Genomic DNA, 24,117 nt, shown 5'->3' with positions numbered 1-24,117 from the left:
GAAATCAGGAGGATAACACTGATAATCTGGGTTGATGATCATTTACCAATTTTCCTACACTTAGGATGGAGGCAGCAGCAACACAATCCCTGAATATCATTAAGAGTAGTAGTATTGAATGATGGTGTCGCAAAAGAATTTATATCAATTCTAATAAGATTTTTAAAGCAGATTTTCTGACGCTTCAATTACAAACCATGCGGAGGACAGACAGTCTCCATACTGCAGTGTCTGTCTGAGCAGTAGTTGGCTGCCATGGTGTGTGTGTGAGTGAGAGTGAGAGAGAGAGAGAGAGAGAGAGGAAAGAAAGAAGAAGTTAGGAGACTTGTGTCGAAAACTCTGCTGAGTGAGAGAGAGAGAGAGAGAGAGAGAGAGAGAGAGAGAGAGAGAGAGAGAGAGAGGAGAAAGAAAGAAAGTTGTTAGGAGACTCGTGTCAAAAGCTCTGCTAAATAGAGGGACGGGCCTGATTCCGGAACATGGATGAATGGACACCTCTAGACTGGACGGCAGGGCGTCTCCATAGAAGTGAAGAAGTTAATCCTGGTGCCTGTCTTTTTGAATGGTGTCAAGAAACAGAATAGTGGAGAATGATAGTGTCGAAGCTGCCAGACAACGTACAGGACACGGGCACCTGAAAAAAAGGAGATGTGGTGTTTCTCGGTAAGAACTATACCGTGTTTTAAAGTAGAATCTCCAACAATGAGAACACCGCTCTGAGGAGTTGTCCTCGGTGACGGAGCAGGTGAAGGGGAAGGTGAAGAGCTGAGGACCTCGAACCAGCAAAGATCAAAACCAACTGTGGTGGAGATACCCTTGGCTTTTTTTCTGGCCACGCTGACACTCCAGGGTCCCTTATAAAGTGAGAGTGGAGAAACGACCCCGTGTCCATCTTCCGTCAGTGGAGTTTGGACTGCCTCTACAACAGCGGCTGAATCTGCAGGTCAAGCTTGACGACCTCCCTGTAGAGCTTCTGGAGAGCTTTCTCAGTGTCAAATCTAAATACAAGGCAAATGGGATATAATACAATAGGATGTTCATGTGTAAAAATGAACATCTGTAAGGAATTTTAGTTCACGCCTTTTCCAAGTACAACTGTACAGGGGACCAAATTCTGCTAAAGCGTTCTGAGTTCTGATGCAACTCATAGGTTAGCTTTTCCAGACGTAACCATTTGGAAATCTGCTTCAACCACATCCTCCTGGAAGGAACATCTGATTTTGACCAGAATAACAGACACGTTTTAACTAAATAAAATAAAATAAAGAAAAGACTGATGGAGTCATCTTCCAGTGAAGGGTCTACAGCATTTAAGAGATACACTGCTGAAGACATTAATTGTAGGCCAGTTATTTTTTGTACGGCCAAATGAATTTCCTTCCAGTAATTCTGTAACCTCACACACAACCAGAAAACATGAACTGTGCCACTTCAGCAAAGCATTTAAAACACATGTTTGAAGTATTAGGGAATATACTGTGCAGGCGGACAGGTCTAAGGAAAGACCCCATTACAAATATCTGAGAACCCAGACCTCATCATCAAACGTCAATCCTAGATCCCTCTCCCAAGTTAGTTTCAATGGGTCAGAACATGAGTCCACGTTGGATAAAGTAATGTAAAGGGTTGAGATTCTACTTTCTAAGCTGTTCGAGGTGAGCTGTTCCTCCAATTCGTTGAGTTGAAATCTAAACTTGCCATGTTTTTGACAGGACTGAGTAAAGTGTCTGATTTGAAGAAAATGATAAAGCTCAGTATTAGGGAGTCCAGAAAGTGCTATGAGTTGTTCAAATAAGTTTAAAACTCCTGCTGTGAATAAACTAGAAAAATCCTCTATGCCCCTTAATGTCCAATAACTAAGCCCAATGTTCCCAAGCTGAGGGGGTAGATCTGGATTCAAGGTGAGTGGTGACCATAAAGAGATACAATTAGGGACTTGAATATATTTTCTAGCGTCTCTCCAAGAAAGCAACGTATTGTACACTACAAAGTTATCAGAGACGGTATTTTGTCAAAATGATAAATAAAGGGTGGGGAAGTTAGAGATCTAGGATGACGTGTGAAGTCAGTGGCAGCTGACTCCTCCTCAGCCCATTCAAAGTAGAGACTTGTGACTGTGACATGTTACCTACCTGGTGATCCTGGGGAATGAGGGTGCTGGTGTGTGGGTCTTCTAGGAGCTGGCAGGATCCACGGTTCACCTAGAAAGGAGAAAACACACAACCAATAACCCTAGGATTTATCTATAATTCCAGCTAGCATAATTTACCGGTATACATCCATAAATAATACGGCCATAAATAATAATTGTATACAAGATGTGTAAATAATGTCCATGTTATCTGTTGTATGGTCATTGCTTGTGATGACCACCCCTCTTAGACGACACTTGGTCCACTTCAGGCTGAGGAGGGAGGAGCAGAATAGGCTGAAAGCAGAAGTAGACAACTGTGAGGCTTTGCAGTCCTCAGATAAAGCCTCCGAGGCATTGTTGTACAAAGTGTGTGTAATCTAGCTCTTTTGTGTTGTGTTTTTGTTGTGTGTACTTTCTTTTGATTTTTGCATGAATTCAACATTAAATATCACTGGAACTAACTACACATCTGCCTGTGTTCCCCAGAAATATAAACTCAGATTTGATTATTTTTTAAGTCGCTCTGGATAAGAGCGTCTGCTAAATGCCGTAAATGTAAATGTAAATTTGGTAAGGATTCACCCCCTAGATTTTTAGGGTTTAGAAGGGTGGAGAATTTTAACCTGGGCTTTTTATTATCCCAAATAAATCTGCTTATTAATCGATTTACCTTTTTAAAAAAGATGGGGGTCAAATGACAAAGCAGGTTTTGAAATAAATAAAGCAAAATAGGTAAAATGTTCATTTTGATTACACTAATACTGCCAAAAAAGTGTGGTTCAGGTCAGGGATAATTGTTATCCCAAGGTATCTAAAGCCAGTATTTGTCAACTAGAATGGTAGATCGAGTTTAATATAATCCGGGAAATTCAGCTGAATAGCTGTAGACCTGCCAAAATTGATTTTATAGCCAGATAGCACACTATAATTAGTGATGAAGTGTCTGATTTCAGGAACAGAGGTCACTGGATTCTTTAAATATAGAAGTATATCATCTGCAAATAAGGAGATACGATGGTCCACTTCTCCCACTAAAACTCCTAAAATAAAAAAACTAGATGTAAATGTATTCAGCAAGGAGTTCTATTACTAGGGCAAAATGCAATGCTGAAAGAGAGCAGCCTTGTCTGCAGTGTCTTCTAATTGGAAAAATATCAGATATAAGACAGTTTGTGTTAGAGGCTGTGGGGTCTAAATACAACAATTTGACTATATATAAAATTATTCCCCAATACGATTTTCTCCAGTAGTGCAAAAAGAAAATTCCACTCAACCCTGCTGAACGCTTTCTCAGCATCTAAGGAAACAATTAAAGTAGGTCTTTTCTTTTGGTAAGAAGATTTATAATATTAAGGCGGCGGTGAACGTTATCAGATCCATATCTGGATTTAATGAATCCCATCTGACCAGGTTTAATGATGTATGGAAGAAATGTTTCCAGTCGGGGAGACAGCGCTTTAGTTAGAATTGTGTAATCTACATTAAGTAGACTAATGGGTCGATAGGAAGCACATTCTGTTGGGCTTCTGTTCTTTTTTAACAGCAGACCATTTAAATTTTCTTCAAGATTATTAATAATCATGGGCATAAAAATGGGGCATAAATCTGACCAAAACTTCAACTGGACAAATCGACTGGATAGGCGTCAGGGCCAGGTGCTTTTTTTGAGGGCATGGCCCTGATAGCATCCCAGATCTCCTCTGGTGTAAAAGGGGCATTCAAAAAAGTCTGATCAACTTCTGAGACTCTAGGGAGAGAAATGTTATCTAAGCAATTTGATCTATCCAAATGTGAACTGCTACAGTCTGAAGTGTAAAGCCATTTGAAAGAGAAAGGATCATTAATTATGTGAGGGTGGTAGAATGGTCCCATTTAACTACACTGGTAACTGGAGAGTTGCAGTCGTCTTGCCAATAATCTGTCATTCTCTTTAACATGGAAACAAAATGCTTCTTTATTTAGTAAGTGTGTGTTAAATCTCCACTGAGGAGTTTTAATGCTGTTAAATTTAATCTGACAACCAAATACACTGGACTGTGGTCAGATGAAACCAATTTGACAGACCATCAACATATGTATACAGTTAGTTGGGATAAGAAAGTAATCCAGTCTTGAATAGGAGCCATGGGGATGAGAGTACATGCCACTCTGAGCCAAAATTTCCACATGTAAAACTTCAGCAACAGGTCAGTGTACAAGAGCAAGCTTGACCCATTATGAGAGACTGAACGTTTCTTTAGCGCAGCTCCTAAAATGACGACTTTAGTGATGAAGCGTAGAAAGCGGACCAGGATGCTCTGTGGTGAGCTTTTGGAGCGTTTTTTGTGACTTGGGCTGCATTAGGTGCAGCTGTAATTTGGAGTTCGTGAGTCTCTAAGACTAAAGGGCTGATTTAAGCTGCAGATACCTAAAGAAAGAGGTGCTGAGCACATTACATTACTCTTTGATAGCCTGGAAAGATCTTAACCCATTTTATTGCAGAGATCACATGGAGGTCAAACCCCTTTGCTCTTCTATTGGGGACAATGAAACTGAGCATTCCCCATCAGTAAATCATGATTATGAAAGAGTGGAGAGAGCTCATGCCATAATAGAGTTTGTTTGCCTAATAACTGTTAATGCCAAATTAATATAAGGTGGGAAATTATGGGTTCAAAATATAGTTTCCAGTATCTATTGGGAACATCACAAAATATAAGAGCTTGTCATTTATATGGGGCTACCAGAGCCTCCTTTATTGAGCAGCATGAATTATGAGCACTTGGATTCAGGCATGTTGATCTAGGTTTTTATGCCTGAGCACACATTTCAAACTCTAGAAATGCAAGACCAACATCTGACTTACACCTCGGTAAAGTAGATCATTTAATTTGAGATTGTTTACCATTCCAAATATACATGGATAGTACCTTAGAGTGTATCCCAATATTTTTAGGTATGATATCATGACAGTCACTCACTGAGGGATATACAGTGGACATAAAAAGTATTTAGTCAGCCACTGGTTGTGCAAGTTCTCCTACTTGATGAGAGAGGTTCAACTATGAGAGACAAGATGAGGAAGAAAAAAATCCAGGAAATGACATTGATTGTGGGTGACCAAATACTTATTTTCCACCATAATTTACAAATTCTTTAAAAATCCTACAATCAAGACTCTCACAGACCTGTAACAACAACTTTAAGAAGCTCTTCTGTCCTCCACTCGTTACCTGTATTAATGGCACCTGTTTGACCTTGTTATCTGTATAAAAGACACCTGTCCACAGCCTCAAACAGTCAGACTCCAACCTTAACCACGGCAAAGACCCAAGAGCTGTTGAAGGACACCAAAAAATAAAATTGTAGACATACAAGACCATTTATAATCTCCCTCGATCTGGGCCCCCACACAAGATCTCATCCCGTGGGGTCAAAATGATCATCAGAACGGTGAAGAAAAATCCCAGAACTACACCGAGGGACCTGATGAATGACCTGCAGAGAGCTGGGACCAAAGTAACAAAGGCTACCATCAGTAACGCACTACACAGAGAGGGACTCAGATCCTGCAGTGCCAGGCGTGTCCCCCTGCTTAAGCCAGTACATGTCCAGGCCCGTCTGAAGTTTGCCAGAGAGCATATGGATGATCCCGAAGAGGATTGTGAGAATATCATGTGGTCAGATGAAACCAAAATACAACTTTTTGGTAAAAACTCAACTCGTCTTGTTTGGAGTTGCAGCCCAAGAACACCATACCTACTGGGAAGCATGGGGGTGGAAACATCATGCTTTGGGGCTGATTTTCTGCAAAGGGGACAGGACGACTGATCCGTGTTAAGGGAAGCCATAGGGGGGCCATGTATCGTGAGATTTTAGCCAAAACCTCCTTCAATCAGTAAGAGCAGTCTGCAGACCTCAACCCCATAGAAAATTTGTGGAGGCAGTTCAACATCACTGCTCTGGAGGAGATCTAGATACCAGCTACACTGTGTGCAAACCTGGTGGAAATGGTTAACAAAGGTTATGTTACAAAGTATTGAGTTGAACCTTTGTTATTGAACAAATATGTATTTCCACCATAATTTAAAAAGAAATTCTTTCAAATTCCTACAATGATTTCCTGGGGGGTTATTTCTCATTTTGTCTCTCATAGTTGAAGTGTACCCACAATGAAAATTACAGACCTCTCATCTTTCTAAGTAGGAGAACTTGCACAATCAGTGACTGCCTAAATACTTTTGCCCCACTGTAAGTGAGAAACATGCTTTGATTTTTATGTGCAGGAGAAGATGAAACGTTATCAGCCGCCAAACGAGACTTTATGAAACCAGTTTGATCACAGTGGATCATTTCAGGCACCAGTAATTCTAAGCATCTGGCCTATACCCTAGCAAATCCTTTTAGATCAGCATTTATAAGCAATACTGGGCAACATATTGCAAAAAGCCGGGTTCTACTTAAGTAATAATGAGATTAAAGCTATATTAACATCCTTATGAAATTTTCCTTTATCTAGAGATAAATTCATAATTTCTAACAGTTTTCAATAAGCTTTTTTCATCTGACAGAGGGTCTCAATTCTCAAGGAGAAATATCCTGATCTAAATAAGATGCCTGGTCAGTTGACAATTGTGGCAAATCTAAGGAATGGAAAAAGGGGCAATATTTAAGGTGTAATCTGATTTATATCATTCAGACTAGAAGCTGTAAAATCCATCATTGATTTGTGCATGTTCTGTAAGTAGTTCTCCATCGTGAGACCTTATTGCTGCAATATTTGAGAATCTCATTACGTCTGAGTTTTAGCACCAAGAGGTGACTGGGCCTGCTTCCACTAAAATGGTAATGTCTAACCCTTTTAATAAGGAATTCTGCTCTTTCTCTCAGTTTTAGTAAAGAATGAGCTTAATATTCATCTATTTGTATTACAACGTCACCAGAAATAGTGTTGATTGACCTTAAATTTAAACTTGAAGCACAAGAAATGTCCAGATAGCGGTATTTTCTGTCGCCAAGAAACAAATGCAATACAATTATTCCTAAAGAAACCATTCACTGCTCCCAACAAACCTCTGATTGTCCACTGAACCCTGATTAAACATGAGAAATTTGGTTAATTCACTCCTAAATTAAAGCTGAAAGATTTGTGCCTTGCAGATAAAGTTTATGGCTTAGTGCTCGGATTAAGATCCTGCCAACAGTCGAGTAAAGACAAGGCAGTAATACATAGCTTAAGCTTGGAGCTAGCGGCCAGCTGACTGAGAAATCACCCCCCTGATCTGTTTAATTAATAAATGATTAATGACTTTTCATATCTGCTCCCACCACTAACTGAAAGTCCACTAGATTTGTTAGATAATCTAGAAAAAAGAAAAACTGGTATCTCTTGGAGGTGGAGCAAAATAAAGGCAATTTTCCCATTTCTTACTTTAGTTGTAATGTGTGTTATTCTCCTTTCTTCATCCCTTCCTTGGTTTCAAATAGTAATCTCCCAATTCCTCTGTACCAAGATAAGAACTACTCTAGTTGTAGGATTTGAAGTTCTATAAGACGCAACTCTATAGAATTTATTGCATTTGGGAATATCAACATCTCTCAAATGGGATTCTTGACCTAATCAGCAGGCAGACCATAACTACAGTCCATCCCTCTTACTACTGCAGAATACGTAAGGTCCAGAATCCCCCCCCCTCCCCCCATTTCCTCACTGCGGTGAAAGCACTGTGTTTCTTGCTAGGTGTCGGAGAAAAGTCCGTGAAGAAACTCAGGTGTGTGCTGTTCCACGTAGGACAGCCGGAGCGCCTGCACTCCCTTAGTATGGGATCCTGGTCATTAAACTGGAGCAGCTTGATAGAAGCCTTTATTAAAGACTTCTATCAAGCGTTCTTCAAAACAAGACATTTTATCTAGTTGTGAAAGGAGATTATACAGTCTGGAGTATTTTATCGTTAGCATATTGTTGAAATGAAACCCAAGCCCAAACGAAAATCATCCCACAAGACACGTAATTACTTTTTAGATTTATTGGTGCAGTTAACAATCATATTTAATGTGTATAAAATTGCCCTAAATTAAGTTTCCATTTCATTGCCCGGCAGCATGAGAACTGGTAACCATGCTGGCTTCTAAAATGCCCTGAACTGAAGTATGCTTCAATAGAAACATTTTTTAAAATGTACTTTAAAAAACACTAACCAAAATAACACCGCAATACAAATGATTTAGTAGACGTACTGGAGTTCACAACCATCTATCAAATGAAAAAAGCTGTTACATTCACACGAATAAATCTAGTTAGTTAACGTTTGCATTTGCCTAGTTTGACCACACGATGGCATCCACGCTCCATCCATGACATATGTCTGCGATCCCACAACAACGGTGGTCCTCTCCGGAATATACACTTAACTCCTTTACTGCGGCCCCACAGCTGGTCTCGCTTACTCTCTATGCAATCAAACTCATGTTGCATATGTATGAAACGTAAGTACCCAAAATCAAGCTCTCATTATATGAATATACACATACATTGCTCTCTGAAACTGTGCTTGCAGTTGTATAGTTTCACCACGCGGTGGGATCTACGCTCCATCCATGACTAATGCCGTTTGTAATAGGCCAAAACCGGCCTAAACACTACATAGTGTAAAGTGTAGTGTTCTACTGAAAGGGCAGTGGCTTCAACTTTTTGCTGGGGTGAATGAACTGTTTCCAAACTATTAAATATGTATAAACATATTGATAGGTATTAAAAGAAACGTATTAATATGTATTAAAACACGTTAAATATGGCGATTTTGATGTGAAATGTAGTACAAAACGTTATAATATATATATATATATATATATATAGACACACATATAGAAGTTGTTTTTTTTCCCTAATCTTCACAACCACTGTCTCACGGCTGGTTTCGCTCGCTCAGTCCTATGGAATTTAGAAGCGCGCGCGTCATAATAGCCTTACATTATATAAACGCAACACCGAGGTGAGGCGGACATTTGCTGTTTCGGCGCGGACACGGGTAGGTGGCTCTTAAAAGAGCCGTTGGGTATTTCAGGTAAACGTCGAAGCGCTCTGTTTAAGCGCGCTCTCCGCGAATACGGCGGGCCAGCTGGATGTCTTTAGGCATGATGGTGACTCTCTTGGCGTGGATAGCGCACAGATTAGTATCTTCAAACAGACCCACCAAGTACGCCTCGCTAGCCTCCTGCAGGGCCATGACGGCGGAGCTCTGGAAGCGGAGATCAGTCTTGAAGTCCTGCGCGATCTCACGCACTAGGCGCTGGAAGGGCAGCTTACGGATCAGCAGCTCAGTAGACTTCTGGTAGCGGCGGATCTCCCTCAGAGCCACGGTGCCGGGCCTGTAACGGTGAGGCTTTTTCACGCCGCCGGTGGCTGGGGCGCTCTTGCGAGCAGCCTTGGTGGCGAGCTGCTTCCTCGGGGCCTTGCCACCGGTGGACTTACGGGCGGTCTGCTTGGTTCTTGCCATCGCGTTGAACTCTGCTCCTCTCGGGGAAAAGAAAGAGAATGAGCTCTCGCTCGCTTCACATGGCTTTTAAGCTTTCAAGCCGCTTGCCGCTCATTGGGCGTCTTGAAGTTGTCCGTTTCCCATTGGGCGGCCGGCAATGCGTCGGTGACACACTATTGGGCGTCTTCTTTTCAAACCTAAAAGCAAAACGGCGGGCTCCTGTAATACAAAACAACAAAGAAAAAAAAGCATTAAAAGAATATATAATAATAAGAACAATAATATGATCAAACTAATCAATGTACTGTACATTACAGCGAACATTAAACACACTGTGTGTGTGTGTGTGTGAGAGAGAGCGAGAGAATGTGTGTATACATGCACATATGCATAGGGTGTTGATCTCAGTACGTGAAATATATGAAAAAGGGCAATTGTGTATTGCATGGCAGTGTGTTTATATAATAACTCGGTTCATAAAGCTATTATTTTTTTATGCAGTTGGAAATCACGTGAAGAATATGTAGTGTTGTTTGTAAAGGAGCAGCACTTTTCTTAGAAAAAATGGGTGGCTCTTAAAAGAGCCTTTGTGTATAGATAAATCAACGGAGAGCGCCAATTTACTTTGTCTTCACAGTCTTCTCGGTCTTCTTAGGCAGCAGTACAGCCTGAATGTTGGGCAGCACACCACCTTGGGCGATAGTGACTCCTCCGAGCAGTTTGTTCAGCTCCTCGTCGTTACGAACAGCCAGCTGCAGGTGACGGGGGATGATACGGGTCTTCTTGTTGTCGCGGGCGGCGTTGCCAGCCAACTCGAGAATCTCAGCGGTGAGATACTCCAGGACGGCGGCCAAGTAGACGGGAGCGCCGGCGCCGACCCGCTCAGCGTAGTTGCCTTTACGCAGGAGCCTGTGCACACGGCCAACTGGGAACTGCAGTCCGGCGCGGGACGAACGAGTCTTAGCCTTGGCCCTAGCTTTACCACCGGTTTTGCCTCTTCCACTCATGATTCGCGTCAGTCGTGTTCGTCGAACAAAGCTGAAATAATGCACGCCGGCCAACGAGCGCCGTTGATATAGCAAAATCGCCTACGGTCCTATTGGCTAAAAGCTACGCGCACCAACAGCCAATCGCATTTCCGCCGTCAGACTCTAGCGTCCTCCCACCTCTGCTCGCTTTCCTACCCGACCCCCTCCTCCTCTCGTGCTGTGTGTCTGTGTGAGCGAGAGAGAGAAAGAAAGGAAGAAAGAAAACGGGTTAAAGAAAGAAACATTTACCCCCACTCGTGCCCCGCGTTTCCTTTCCCTTTCCCGCTCAAATGTAACACGTATGACCAAACTCATCTTTTTGTGACCAAACCAAGTAGTCCTAATACAAAATAACTCTGTCCTCCCTCTTAACCTAGTACAACATAACCTTAACATCATTCTAACCATGAAACCAAATAACCCCATCCGCCGTCTAACCCCAAAATAAAATAACCCATTTTCATTCATACTCTAATACAAACCCCACCACCTTCTCTCACAAACCCTAAAATGAAATAACCCCATCCTTCCTCCAACCATTATACAAAATCACTCCATCCTCATTCGAACCCCTCACATGAAACAACTCAAATCTCATTCTTGTACTAAAACAAATTAACCCCATCCCTCCCTCTATCTCAATAAGCAACACACCAAATTATTATTTTTAAACTTTTACTTTCATTTAACCCATTCCATGCAGTCATGACCATTCTACTTAGATGTGCATTCCTCAGTAGGCCGAGGCCATGTGTATCCAAATCATCAGGCTGATGGTTAATGTTGAAACTCACTTTTACTGAACCTTCCTTTGTATCCTAAGGCAAAGGCTTAAGTTCACCGTCACTTTAACTCAATCCACCTTCATCATAAAACTGAGAAGACCTTTGACCGCCATACTATTTTACTTACTCTACCCTCGTCCTTTTGCATTGCTCCGACCCTCTACATCAAAAAAATATCTATGAACCTATTCTTGCTCGCTCGAATCTCACCATTAACCTAAGGCTTCAACCAAATTCATCATTTTGTCACCAAACCAAGTAGTCCTAATACAAAATAACTCTGTCCTCCCTCTTAACCTAGTACAACATAACCTTAACATCATTCTAACCATGAAACCAAATAACCCCATCCGCCGTCTAACCCCAAAATAAAATAACCCATTTTCATTCATACTCTAATACAAACCCCACCACCTTCTCTCTCCAACCCTAAAATGAAATAACACCATCCTTCCTCCAACCATTATACAAAATCACTCCCCATCCTCATTCGAACCCCTCACATGAAACAACTCCAATCTCATTCTTGTACTAAAACAAATTAACCCCATCCCTCCCTCTATCCCAATAAGCAACACACCAAGTTATTATTTTTAAACTTTTACTTTCATTTAACCCATTCCATGCAGACATGACCATTCTACTTAGATGTGCATTCTTCAGTAGGCCGAGGCCATGTGTATCCAAATCATCAGGCTGATGGCTAATGTTGAAACTCACTTTTACTGAACCTACCTTTGTATCCTAAGGCAAAGGCTTAAGCTCACCGTCACTTTAACTCAATCCACCTTCATCATAAAACTGAGGCCTTTGACCGCCATACTATTTTACTTACTCTACCCTCGTCCTTTTGCATTGCTCCGACCCTCTACATCAAAAAAATATCTATGAACCTATTCTTGCTCGCTCGAATCTCACCATTAACCTAAGACTTCAACCAAATTCATCTTTTAGTGAACCAAACCAAATAGTCCTAATACAAAATAACTCTGTCCGCCCTCTTAACCTAGTACAACATAACCTTAACATCATTCTAACCATGAAACCAAATAACCCCATCCGCCGTCTAACCCCAAAATAAAATAACCCATTTTCATTCATACTCTAATACAAACCCCACGACCTTCTCTCTCCAACCCTAAAATGAAATAACACCATCCTTTCTCCAACCATTATACAAAATCACTCCCCATCCTCATTCGAACCCCTCACATGAAACAACTCCAATCTCATTCTTGTACTAAAACAAATTAACCCCATCCCTCCCTCTATCTCAATAAGCAACACACCAAATTATTATTTTTAAACTTTTACTTTCATTTAACCCATTCCATGCAGTCATGACCATTCTACTTAGATGTGCATTCCTCAGTAGGCCGAGGCCATGTGTATCCAAATCATCAGGCTGATGGCTAATGTTGAAACTCACTTTTACTGAACCTTCCTTTGTATCCTAAGGCAAAGGCTTAAGCTCACCGTCACTTTAACTCAATCCACCTTCATCATAAAACTGAGGCCTTTGACCGCCATACTATTTTACTTACTCTACCCTCGTCCTTTTGCATTGCTCCGACCCTCTACATCAAAAAAATATCTATGAACCTATTCTTGCTCGCTCGAATCTCACCATTAACCTAAGACTTCAACCAAATTCATCTTTTAGTGAACCAAACCAAATAGTCCTAATACAAAATAACTCTGTCCTCCCTCTTAACCTAGTACAACATAACCTTAACATCATTCTAACCATGAAACAAAATAACCCCATCCGCCGTCTAACCCCAAAATAAAATAACCCATTTTTATTCATACTCTAATACAAACCCCACCACCATCTCTCTCCAACCCTAAAATGAAATAACACCATCCTTCCTCCAACCATTATACAAAATCACTCCCCATCCTCATTCGAACCCCTCACATGAAACAACTCCAATCTCATTCTTGTACTAAAACAAATTAACCCCATCCCTCCCTCTATCCCAATAAGCAACACACCAAATTATTATTTTTAAACTTTTACTTTCATTTAACCCATTCCATGCAGACATGACCATTCTACTTAGATGTGCATTCTTCAGTAGGCCGAGGCCATGTGTATCCAAATCATCAGGCTGATGGCCAATGTTGAAATTCACTTTTTCTGATCCTTCCTAAGGCAAAGGCCTAAGCTCACAGTCACTTTAACACAATCCACCTCCATCATAAACCTGAGGCCTCGTTTACAAAGCTACTGTTACTCACTCTTCCTAGATCACATCTGCACTGAACACACTTTCACCGCCATACTTTTTTACTTACGCTACCTAAATTTACTTACTCTACCCTCGTCTTTTTGCCTTGCTCCGACCCTCTACATCAAAAGTCTAGCTCTGAACCTATTCTTGCTCGCTCGAATCTCACCATTAACCTAAGGCTTCAACCAAATTCATCTTTTTGTGACCCAACCAAGTAGTCCTAATACAAAATAACTCTGTCCTCCCTCTTAACCTAGTACAACATAACCTTAACAGCATTCTAACAATGAAACAAAATAACCCCATCCGCCGTCTAACCCCAAAATAAAATAACCCATTTTCATTCATACTCTAATACAAACCCCACCACCTTCTCTCTCCAACCCTAAAATGAAATAACCCCATCCTTCCTCCAACCATTATACAAAATCACTCCATCCTCATTCGAACCCCTCACATGAAACAACTCCAATCTCATTCTTGTACTAAAACAAATTAACCCCATCCCTCCCTCTATCTCAATAAGCAACACACCAAATTATTATTTTTAAACTTTTACTTTCATTTAACCCATTCCATGCAGTCATGACCATTCTACTTAGATGTGCATTCCTCAGTAGGCCGAGGCCATGTGTATCCAAATCATCAGGCTGATGGTTAATGTTGAAACTCACTTTTACTGAACCTTCCTTTGTATCCTAAGGCAAAGGCTTAAGCTCACCGTCACTTTAACTCAATCCACCTTCATCATAAAACTGAGAAGACCTTTGACCGCCATACTATTTTACTTACTCTACCCTCGTCCTTTTGCATTGCTCCGACCCTCTACATCAAAAAAATATCTATGAACCTATTCTTGCTCGCTCGAATCTCACCATTAACCTAAGGCTTCAACCAAATTCATCATTTTGTCACCAAACCAAGTAGTCCTAATACAAAATAACTCTGTCCTCCCTCTTAACCTAGTACAACATAACCTTAACATCATTCTAACCATGAAACCAAATAACCCCATCCGCCGTCTAACCCCAAAATAAAATAACCCATTTTCATTCATACTCTAATACAAACCCCACCACCTTCTCTCACAAACCCTAAAATGAAATAACCCCATCCTTCCTCCAACCATTATACAAAATCACTCCATCCTCATTCGAACCCCTCACATGAAACAACTCAAATCTCATTCTTGTACTAAAACAAATTAACCCCATCCCTCCCTCTATCTCAATAAGCAACACACCAAATTATTATTTTTAAACTTTTACTTTCATTTAACCCATTCCATGCAGTCATGACCATTCTACTTAGATGTGCATTCCTCAGTAGGCCGAGGCCATGTGTATCCAAATCATCAGGCTGATGGCTAATGTTGAAACTCACTTTTACTGAACCTTCCTTTGTATCCTAAGGCAAAGGCTTAAGCTCACCGTCACTTTAACTCAATCCACCTTCATCATAAACCTGAGGCCTTTGACCGCCATACTATTTTACTTACTCTACCCTCGTCCTTTTGCATTGCTCCGACCCTCTACATCAAAAAAATATCTATGAACCTATTCTTGCTCGCTCGAATCTCACCATTAACCTAAGACTTCAACCAAATTCATCTTTTAGTGAACCAAACCAAATAGTCCTAATACAAAATAACTCTGTCCTCCCTCTTAACCTAGTACAACATAACCTTAACATCATTCTAACCATGAAACCAAATAACCCCATCCGCCGTCTAACCCCAAAATAAAATAACCCATTTTCATTCATACTCTAATACAAACCCCACCACCTTCTCTCTCCAACCCTAAAATGAAATAACACCATCCTTCCTCCAACCATTATACAAAATCACTCCCCATCCTCATTCGAACCCCTCACATGAAACAACTCCAATCTCATTCTTGTACTAAAACAAATTAACCCCATCCCTCCCTCTATCTCAATAAGCAACACACCAAGTTATTATTTTTAAACTTTTACTTTCATTTAACCCATTCCATGCAGACATGACCATTCTACTTAGATGTGCATTCTTCAGTAGGCCGAGGCCATGTGTATCCAAATCATCAGGCTGATGGCCAATGTTGAAATTCACTTTTTCTGAACCTTCCTAAGGCAAAGGCCTAAGCTCACAGTCACTTTAACACAATCCACCTCCATCATAAACCTGAGGCCTCGTTTACAAAGCTACTGTTACTCACTCTTCCTAGATCACATCTGCACTGAACACACTTTCACCGCCATACTTTTTTACTTACGCTACCTAAATTTACTTACTCTACCCTCGTCTTTTTGCCTTGCTCCGACCCTCTACATCAAAAGTCTATCTCTGAACCTATTCTTGCTCGCTCGAATCTCACCATTAACCTAAGGCTTCAACCAAATTCATCTTTTTGTGACCAAACCAAGTAGTCCTAATACAAAATAACTCTGTCCTCCCTCTTAACCTAGTACAACATAACCTTAACATCATTCTAACCATGAAACCAAATAACCCCATCCGCCGTCTAACCCCAAAATAAAATAACCCATTTTCATTCATACTCTAATACAAACCCCACCACCTTCTCTCACAAACCCTAAAATGAAATAACCCCATCCTTCCTCCAACCATTATACAAAATCACTCCATCCTCATTCGAACCCCTCACATGAAACAACTCAAATCTCATTCTTGTACTAAAACAAATTAACCCCATCCCTCCCTCTATCTCAATAAGCAACACACCAAATTATTATTTTTAAACTTTTACTTTCATTTAACCCATTCCATGCAGTCATGACCATTCTACTTAGATGTGCATTCCTCAGTAGGCCGAGGCCATGTGTATCCAAATCATCAGGCTGATGGCTAATGTTGAAACTCACTTTTACTGAACCTACCTTTGTATCCTAAGGCAAAGGCTTAAGCTCACCGTCACTTTAACTCAATCCACCTTCATCATAAACCTGAGGCCTTTGACCGCCATACTATTTTACTTACTCTACCCTCGTCCTTTTGCATTGCTCCGACCCTCTACATCAAAAAAATATCTATGAACCTATTCTTGCTCGCTCGAATCTCACCATTAACCTAAGACTTCAACCAAATTCATCTTTTAGTGAACCAAACCAAATAGTCCTAATACAAAATAACTCTGTCCTCCCTCTTAACCTAGTACAACATAACCTTAACATCATTCTAACCATGAAACCAAATAACCCCATCCGCCGTCTAACCCCAAAATAAAATAACCCATTTTCATTCATACTCTAATACAAACCCCACCACCTTCTCTCTCCAACCCTAAAATGAAATAACCCCATCCTTCCTCCAACCATTATACAAAATCACTCCATCCTCATTCGAACCCCTCACATGAAACAACTCAAATCTCATTCTTGTACTAAAACAAATTAACCCCATCCCTCCCTCTATCTCAATAAGCAACACACCAAGTTATTATTTTTAAACTTTTACTTTCATTTAACCCATTCCATGCAGTCATGACCATTCTACTTAGATGTGCATTCCTCAGTAGGCCGAGGCCATGTGTATCCAAATCATCAGGCTGATGGCTAATGTTGAAACTCACTTTTACTGAACCTTCCTTTGTATCCTAAGGCAAAGGCCTAAGCTCACAGTCACTTTAACACAATCCACCTTCATCATAAACCTGAGGCCTCGTTTACAAAGCTACTGTTACTCACTCTTCCTAGATCACATCTGCACTGAACACACTTTCACCGCCATACTTTTTTACTTACGCTACCTAAATTTACTTACTCTACCCTCGTCTTTTTGCCTTGCTCCGACCCTCTACATCAAAAGTCTAGCTCTGAACCTATTCTTGCTCGCTCGAATCTCACCATTAACCTAAGGCTTCAACCAAATTCATCTTTTTGTGACCAAACCAAGTAGTCCTAATACAAAATAACTCTGTCCTCCCTCTTAACCTAGTACAAGATACCCTTAACATCATTCTAACCATGAAACCAAATAACCCCATCCGCCGTCTAACCCCAAAATAAAATAACCCATTTTTATTCATACTCTAATACAAACCCCACCACCTTCTCTCACAAACCCTAAAATGAAATAACCCCATCCTTCCTCCAACCATTATACAAAATCACTCCATCCTCATTCGAACCCCTCACATGAAACAACTCCAATCTCATTCTTGTACTAAAACAAATTAACCCCATCCCTCCCTCTATCTCAATAAGCAACACACCAAATTATTATTTTTAAACTTTTACTTTCATTTAACCCATTCCATGCAGTCATGACCATTCTACTTAGATGTGCATTCCTCAGTAGGCCGAGGCCATGTGTATCCAAATCATCAGGCTGATGGCTAATGTTGAAACTCACTTTTACTGAACCTTCCTTTGTATCCTAAGGCAAAGGCTTAAGCTCACCGTCACTTTAACTCAATCCACCTTCATCATAAAACTGAGGCCTTTGACCGCCATACTATTTTACTTACTCTACCCTCGTCCTTTTGCATTGCTCCGACCCTCTACATCAAAAAAATATCTATGAACCTATTCTTGCTCCCTCGAATCTCACCATTAACCTAAGACTTCAACCAAATTCATCTTTTAGTGAACCAAACCAAATAGTCCTAATACAAAATAACTCTGTCCTCCCTCTTAACCTAGTACAACATAACCTTAACATCATTCTAACCATGAAACCAAATAACCCCATCCGCCGTCTAACCCCAAAATAAAATAACCCATTTTCATTCATACTCTAATACAAACCCCACGACCTTCTCTCTCCAACCCTAAAATGAAATAACACCATCCTTTCTCCAACCATTATACAAAATCACTCCCCATCCTCATTCGAACCCCTCACATGAAACAACTCCAATCTCATTCTTGTACTAAAACAAATTAACCCCATCCCTCCCTCTATCTCAATAAGCAACACACCAAATTATTATTTTTAAACTTTTACTTTCATTTAACCCATTCCATGCAGTCATGACCATTCTACTTAGATGTGCATTCCTCAGTAGGCCTAGGTCATGTGTATCCAAATCATCAGGCTGATGGCTAATGTTGAAACTCACTTTTACTGAACCTTCCTTTGTATCCTAAGGCAAAGGCTTAAGCTCACCGTCACTTTAACTCAATCCACCTTCATCATAAAACTGAGGCCTTTGACCGCCATACTATTTTACTTACTCTACCCTCGTCCTTTTGCATTGCTCCGACCCTCTACATCAAAAAAATATCTATGAACCTATTCTTGCTCGCTCGAATCTCACCATTAACCTAAGACTTCAACCAAATTCATCTTTTAGTGAACCAAACCAAATAGTCCTAATACAAAATAACTCTGTCCTCCCTCTTAACCTAGTACAACATAACCTTAACATCATTCTAACCATGAAACAAAATAACCCCATCCGCCGTCTAACCCCAAAATAAAATAACCCATTTTTATTCATACTCTAATACAAACCCCACCACCATCTCTCTCCAACCCTAAAATGAAATAACACCATCCTTCCTCCAACCATTATACAAAATCACTCCCCATCCTCATTCGAACCCCTCACATGAAACAACTCCAATCTCATTCTTGTACTAAAACAAATTAACCCCATCCCTCCCTCTATCCCAATAAGCAACACACCAAATTATTATTTTTAAACTTTTACTTTCATTTAACCCATTCCATGCAGACATGACCATTCTACTTAGATGTGCATTCTTCAGTAGGCCGAGGCCATGTGTATCCAAATCATCAGGCTGATGGCCAATGTTGAAATTCACTTTTTCTGAACCTTCCTAAGGCAAAGGCCTAAGCTCACAGTCACTTTAACTCAATCCACCTTCATCATAAACCTGAGGCCTCGTTTACAAAGCTACTGTTACTCACTCTTCCTAGATCACATCTGCACTGAACACACTTTCACCGCCATACTTTTTTACTTACGCTACCTAAATTTACTTACTCTACCCTCGTCTTTTTGCCTTGCTCCGACCCTCTACATCAAAAGTCTAGCTCTGAACCTATTCTTGCTCGCTCGAATCTCACCATTAACCTAAGGCTTCAACCAAATTCATCTTTTTGTGACCAAACCAAGTAGTCCTAATACAAAATAACTCTGTCCTCCCTCTTAACCTAGTACAAGATAACCTTAACATCATTCTAACCATGAAACCAAATAACCCCATCCGCCGTCTAACCCCAAAATAAAATAACCCATTTTCATTCATACTCTAATACAAACCCCACCACCTTCTCTCACAAACCCTAAAATGAAATAACCCCATCCTTCCTTCAACCATTATACAAAATCACTCCATCCTCATTCGAACCCCTCACATGAAACAACTCCAATCTCATTCTTGTACTAAAACAAATTAACCCCATCCCTCCCTCTATCTCAATAAGCAACACACCAAATTATTATTTTTAAACTTTTACTTTCATTTAACCCATTCCATGCAGTCATGACCATTCTACTTAGATGTGCATTCCTCAGTAGGCCGAGGCCATGTGTATCCAAATCATCAGGCTGATGGCTAATGTTGAAACTCACTTTTACTGAACCTTCCTTTGTATCCTAAGGCAAAGGCTTAAGCTCACCGTCACTTTAACTCAATCCACCTTCATCATAAAACTGAGGCCTTTGACCGCCATACTATTTTACTTACTCTACCCTCGTCCTTTTGCATTGCTCCGACCCTCTACATCAAAAAAATATCTATGAACCTATTCTTGCTCGCTCGAATCTCACCATTAACCTAAGGCTTCAACCAAATTCATCTTTTTGTGACCCAACCAAGTAGTCCTAATACAAAATAACTCTGTCCTCCCTCTTAACCTAGTACAACATAACCTTAACAGCATTCTAACAATGAAACAAAATAACCCCATCCGCCGTCTAACCCCAAAATAAAATAACCCATTTTCATTCATACTCTAATACAAACCCCACGACCTTCTCTCTCCAACCCTAAAATGAAATAACCCCATCCTTCCTCCAACCATTATACAAAATCACTCCATCCTCATTCGAACCCCTCACATGAAACAACTCCAATCTCATTCTTGTACTAAAACAAATTAACCCCATCCCTCCCTCTATCTCAATAAGCAACACACCAAATTATTATTTTTAAACTTTTACTTTCATTTAACCCATTCCATGCAGTCATGACCATTCTACTTAGATGTGCATTCCTCAGTAGGCCGAGGCCATGTGTATCCAAATCATCAGGCTGATGGCTAATGTTGAAACTCACTTTTACTGAACCTTCCTTTGTACCCTAAGGCAAAGGCTTAAGCTCACCGTCACTTTAACTCAATCCACCTTCATCATAAAACTGAGACCTTTGACCGCCATACTATTTTACTTACTCTACCCTCGTCCTTTTGCATTGCTCCGACCCTCTACATCAAAAAAATATCTATGAACCTTTTCTTGCTCCCTCGAATCTCACCATTAACCTAAGACTTCAACCAAATTCATCTTTTAGTGAACCAAACCAAATAGTCCTAATACAAAATAACTCTGTCCTCCCTCTTAACCTAGTACAACATAACCTTAACATCATTCTAACCATGAAACAAAATAACCCCATCCGCCGTCTAACCCCAAAATAAAATAACCCATTTTTATTCATACTCTAATACAAACCCCACCACCATCTCTCTCCAACCCTAAAATGAAATAACACCATCCTTCCTCCAACCATTATACAAAATCACTCCCCATCCTCATTCGAACCCCTCACATGAAACAACTCCAATCTCATTCTTGTACTAAAACAAATTAACCCCATCCCTCCCTCTATCCCAATAAGCAACACACCAAATTATTATTTTTAAACTTTTACTTTCATTTAACCCATTCCATGCAGACATGACCATTCTACTTAGATGTGCATTCTTCAGTAGGCCGAGGCCATGTGTATCCAAATCATCAGGCTGATGGCCAATGTTGAAATTCACTTTTTCTGAACCTTCCTAAGGCAAAGGCCTAAGCTCACAGTCACTTTAACTCAATCCACCTTCATCATAAACCTGAGGCCTCGTTTACAAAGCTACTGTTACTCACTCTTCCTAGATCACATCTGCACTGAACACACTTTCACCGCCATACTTTTTTACTTACGCTACCTAAATTTACTTACTCTACCCTCGTCTTTTTGCCTTGCTCCGACCCTCTACATCAAAAGTCTAGCTCTGAACCTATTCTTGCTCGCTCGAATCTCACCATTAACCTAAGGCTTCAACCAAATTCATCTTTTTGTGACCAAACCAAGTAGTCCTAATACAAAATAACTCTGTCCTCCCTCTTAACCTAGTACAAGATAACCTTAACATCATTCTAACCATGAAACCAAATAACCCCATCCGCCGTCTAACCCCAAAATAAAATAACCCATTTTCATTCATACTCTAATACAAACCCCACCACCTTCTCTCACAAACCCTAAAATGAAATAACCCCATCCTTCCTTCAACCATTATACAAAATCACTCCATCCTCATTCGAACCCCTCACATGAAACAACTCCAATCTCATTCTTGTACTAAAACAAATTAACCCCATCCCTCCCTCTATCTCAATAAGCAACACACCAAATTATTATTTTTAAACTTTTACTTTCATTTAACCCATTCCATGCAGTCATGACCATTCTACTTAGATGTGCATTCCTCAGTAGGCCGAGGCCATGTGTATCCAAATCATCAGGCTGATGGCTAATGTTGAAACTCACTTTTACTGAACCTTCCTTTGTATCCTAAGGCAAAGGCTTAAGCTCACCGTCACTTTAACTCAATCCACCTTCATCATAAAACTGAGGCCTTTGACCGCCATACTATTTTACTTACTCTACCCTCGTCCTTTTGCATTGCTCCGACCCTCTACATCAAAAAAATATCTATGAACCTATTCTTGCTCGCTCGAATCTCACCATTAACCTAAGGCTTCAACCAAATTCATCTTTTTGTGACCCAACCAAGTAGTCCTAATACAAAATAACTCTGTCCTCCCTCTTAACCTAGTACAACATAACCTTAACAGCATTCTAACAATGAAACAAAATAACCCCATCCGCCGTCTAACCCCAAAATAAAATAACCCATTTTCATTCATACTCTAATACAAACCCCACGACCTTCTCTCTCCAACCCTAAAATGAAATAACCCCATCCTTCCTCCAACCATTATACAAAATCACTCCATCCTCATTCGAACCCCTCACATGAAACAACTCCAATCTCATTCTTGTACTAAAACAAATTAACCCCATCCCTCCCTCTATCTCAATAAGCAACACACCAAATTATTATTTTTAAACTTTTACTTTCATTTAACCCATTCCATGCAGTCATGACCATTCTACTTAGATGTGCATTCTTCAGTAGGCCGAGGCCATGTGTATCCAAATCATCAGGCTGATGGCTAATGTTGAAACTCACTTTTACTGAACCTTCCTTTGTACCCTAAGGCAAAGGCTTAAGCTCACCGTCACTTTAACTCAATCCACCTTCATCATAAAACTGAGACCTTTGACCGCCATACTATTTTACTTACTCTACCCTCGTCCTTTTGCATTGCTCCGACCCTCTACATCAAAAAAATATCTATGAACCTTTTCTTGCTCCCTCGAATCTCACCATTAACCTAAGACTTCAACCAAATTCATCTTTTAGTGAACCAAACCAAATAGTCCTAATACAAAATAACTCTGTCCTCCCTCTTAACCTAGTACAACATAACCTTAACATCATTCTAACCATGAAACCAAATAACCCCATCCGCCGTCTAACCCCAAAATAAAATAACCCATTTTCATTCATACTCTAATACAAACCCCACCACCTTCTCTCTCCAACCCTAAAATGAAATAACACCATCCTTCCTCCAACCATTATACAAAATCACTCCCCATCCTCATTCGAACCCCTCACATGAAACAACTCCAATCTCATTCTTGTACTAAAACAAATTAACCCCATCCCTCCCTCTATCCCAATAAGCAACACACCAAGTTATTATTTTTAAACTTTTACTTTCATTTAACCCATTCCATGCAGACATGACCATTCTACTTAGATGTGCATTCTTCAGTAGGCCGAGGCCATGTGTATCCAAATCATCAGGCTGATGGCCAATGTTGAAATTCACTTTTTCTGAACCTTCCTAAGGCAAAGGCCTAAGCTCACAGTCACTTTAACACAATCCACCTCCATCATAAACCTGAGGCCTCGTTTACAAAGCTACTGTTACTCACTCTTCCTAGATCACATCTGCACTGAACACACTTTCACCGCCATACTTTTTTACTTACGCTACCTAAATTTACTTACTCTACCCTCGTCTTTTTGCCTTGCTCCGACCCTCTACATCAAAAGTCTAGCTCTGAACCTATTCTTGCTCGCTCGAATCTCACCATTAACCTAAGGCTTCAACCAAATTCATCTTTTTGTGACCAAACCAAGTAGTCCTAATACAAAATAAC

The 24,117-nt window shown here is 40.4% G+C and overlaps 1 protein-coding gene across 1 annotated transcript; it reads right to left on the bottom strand.

Annotated features, from left to right (window-relative positions):
• Window positions 1-9,195: 9,195 nt before the first annotated feature.
• LOC140546650 (histone H3-like) lies at window positions 9,196-10,592 on the bottom strand. Its single transcript, XM_072670034.1, has 2 exons — window positions 10,210-10,592; window positions 9,196-9,625 (listed from the first exon to the last, which is right to left on the bottom strand). Exons 1-2 carry the CDS (start codon window positions 10,590-10,592, stop codon window positions 9,196-9,198), a joined length of 813 nt encoding a protein of 270 aa, XP_072526135.1.
• Window positions 10,593-24,117: the final 13,525 nt, after the last annotated feature.

The sequence above is a fragment of the Salminus brasiliensis genome, chromosome 24 (assembly GCF_030463535.1).
Source record: "Salminus brasiliensis chromosome 24, fSalBra1.hap2, whole genome shotgun sequence".
NCBI classification, from domain to species: Eukaryota; Metazoa; Chordata; class Actinopteri; order Characiformes; family Bryconidae; genus Salminus; species Salminus brasiliensis.
This window is presented reverse-complemented; position numbering and strand designations above follow the sequence as displayed.

Coding starts and splice junctions, on each gene's coding strand:
- LOC140546650 (XM_072670034.1), bottom strand. CDS start 10,592: ATGAGTGGAAGAGGCAAAACCGGTGGTAAAGCTAGGGCCAAGGCTAAG. Junction 9,626..10,209: donor GAGAAGACTGTGAAGACAAA/GTAAATTGGCGC, acceptor CTTTTCCCCGAG/AGGAGCAGAGTTCAACGCGA.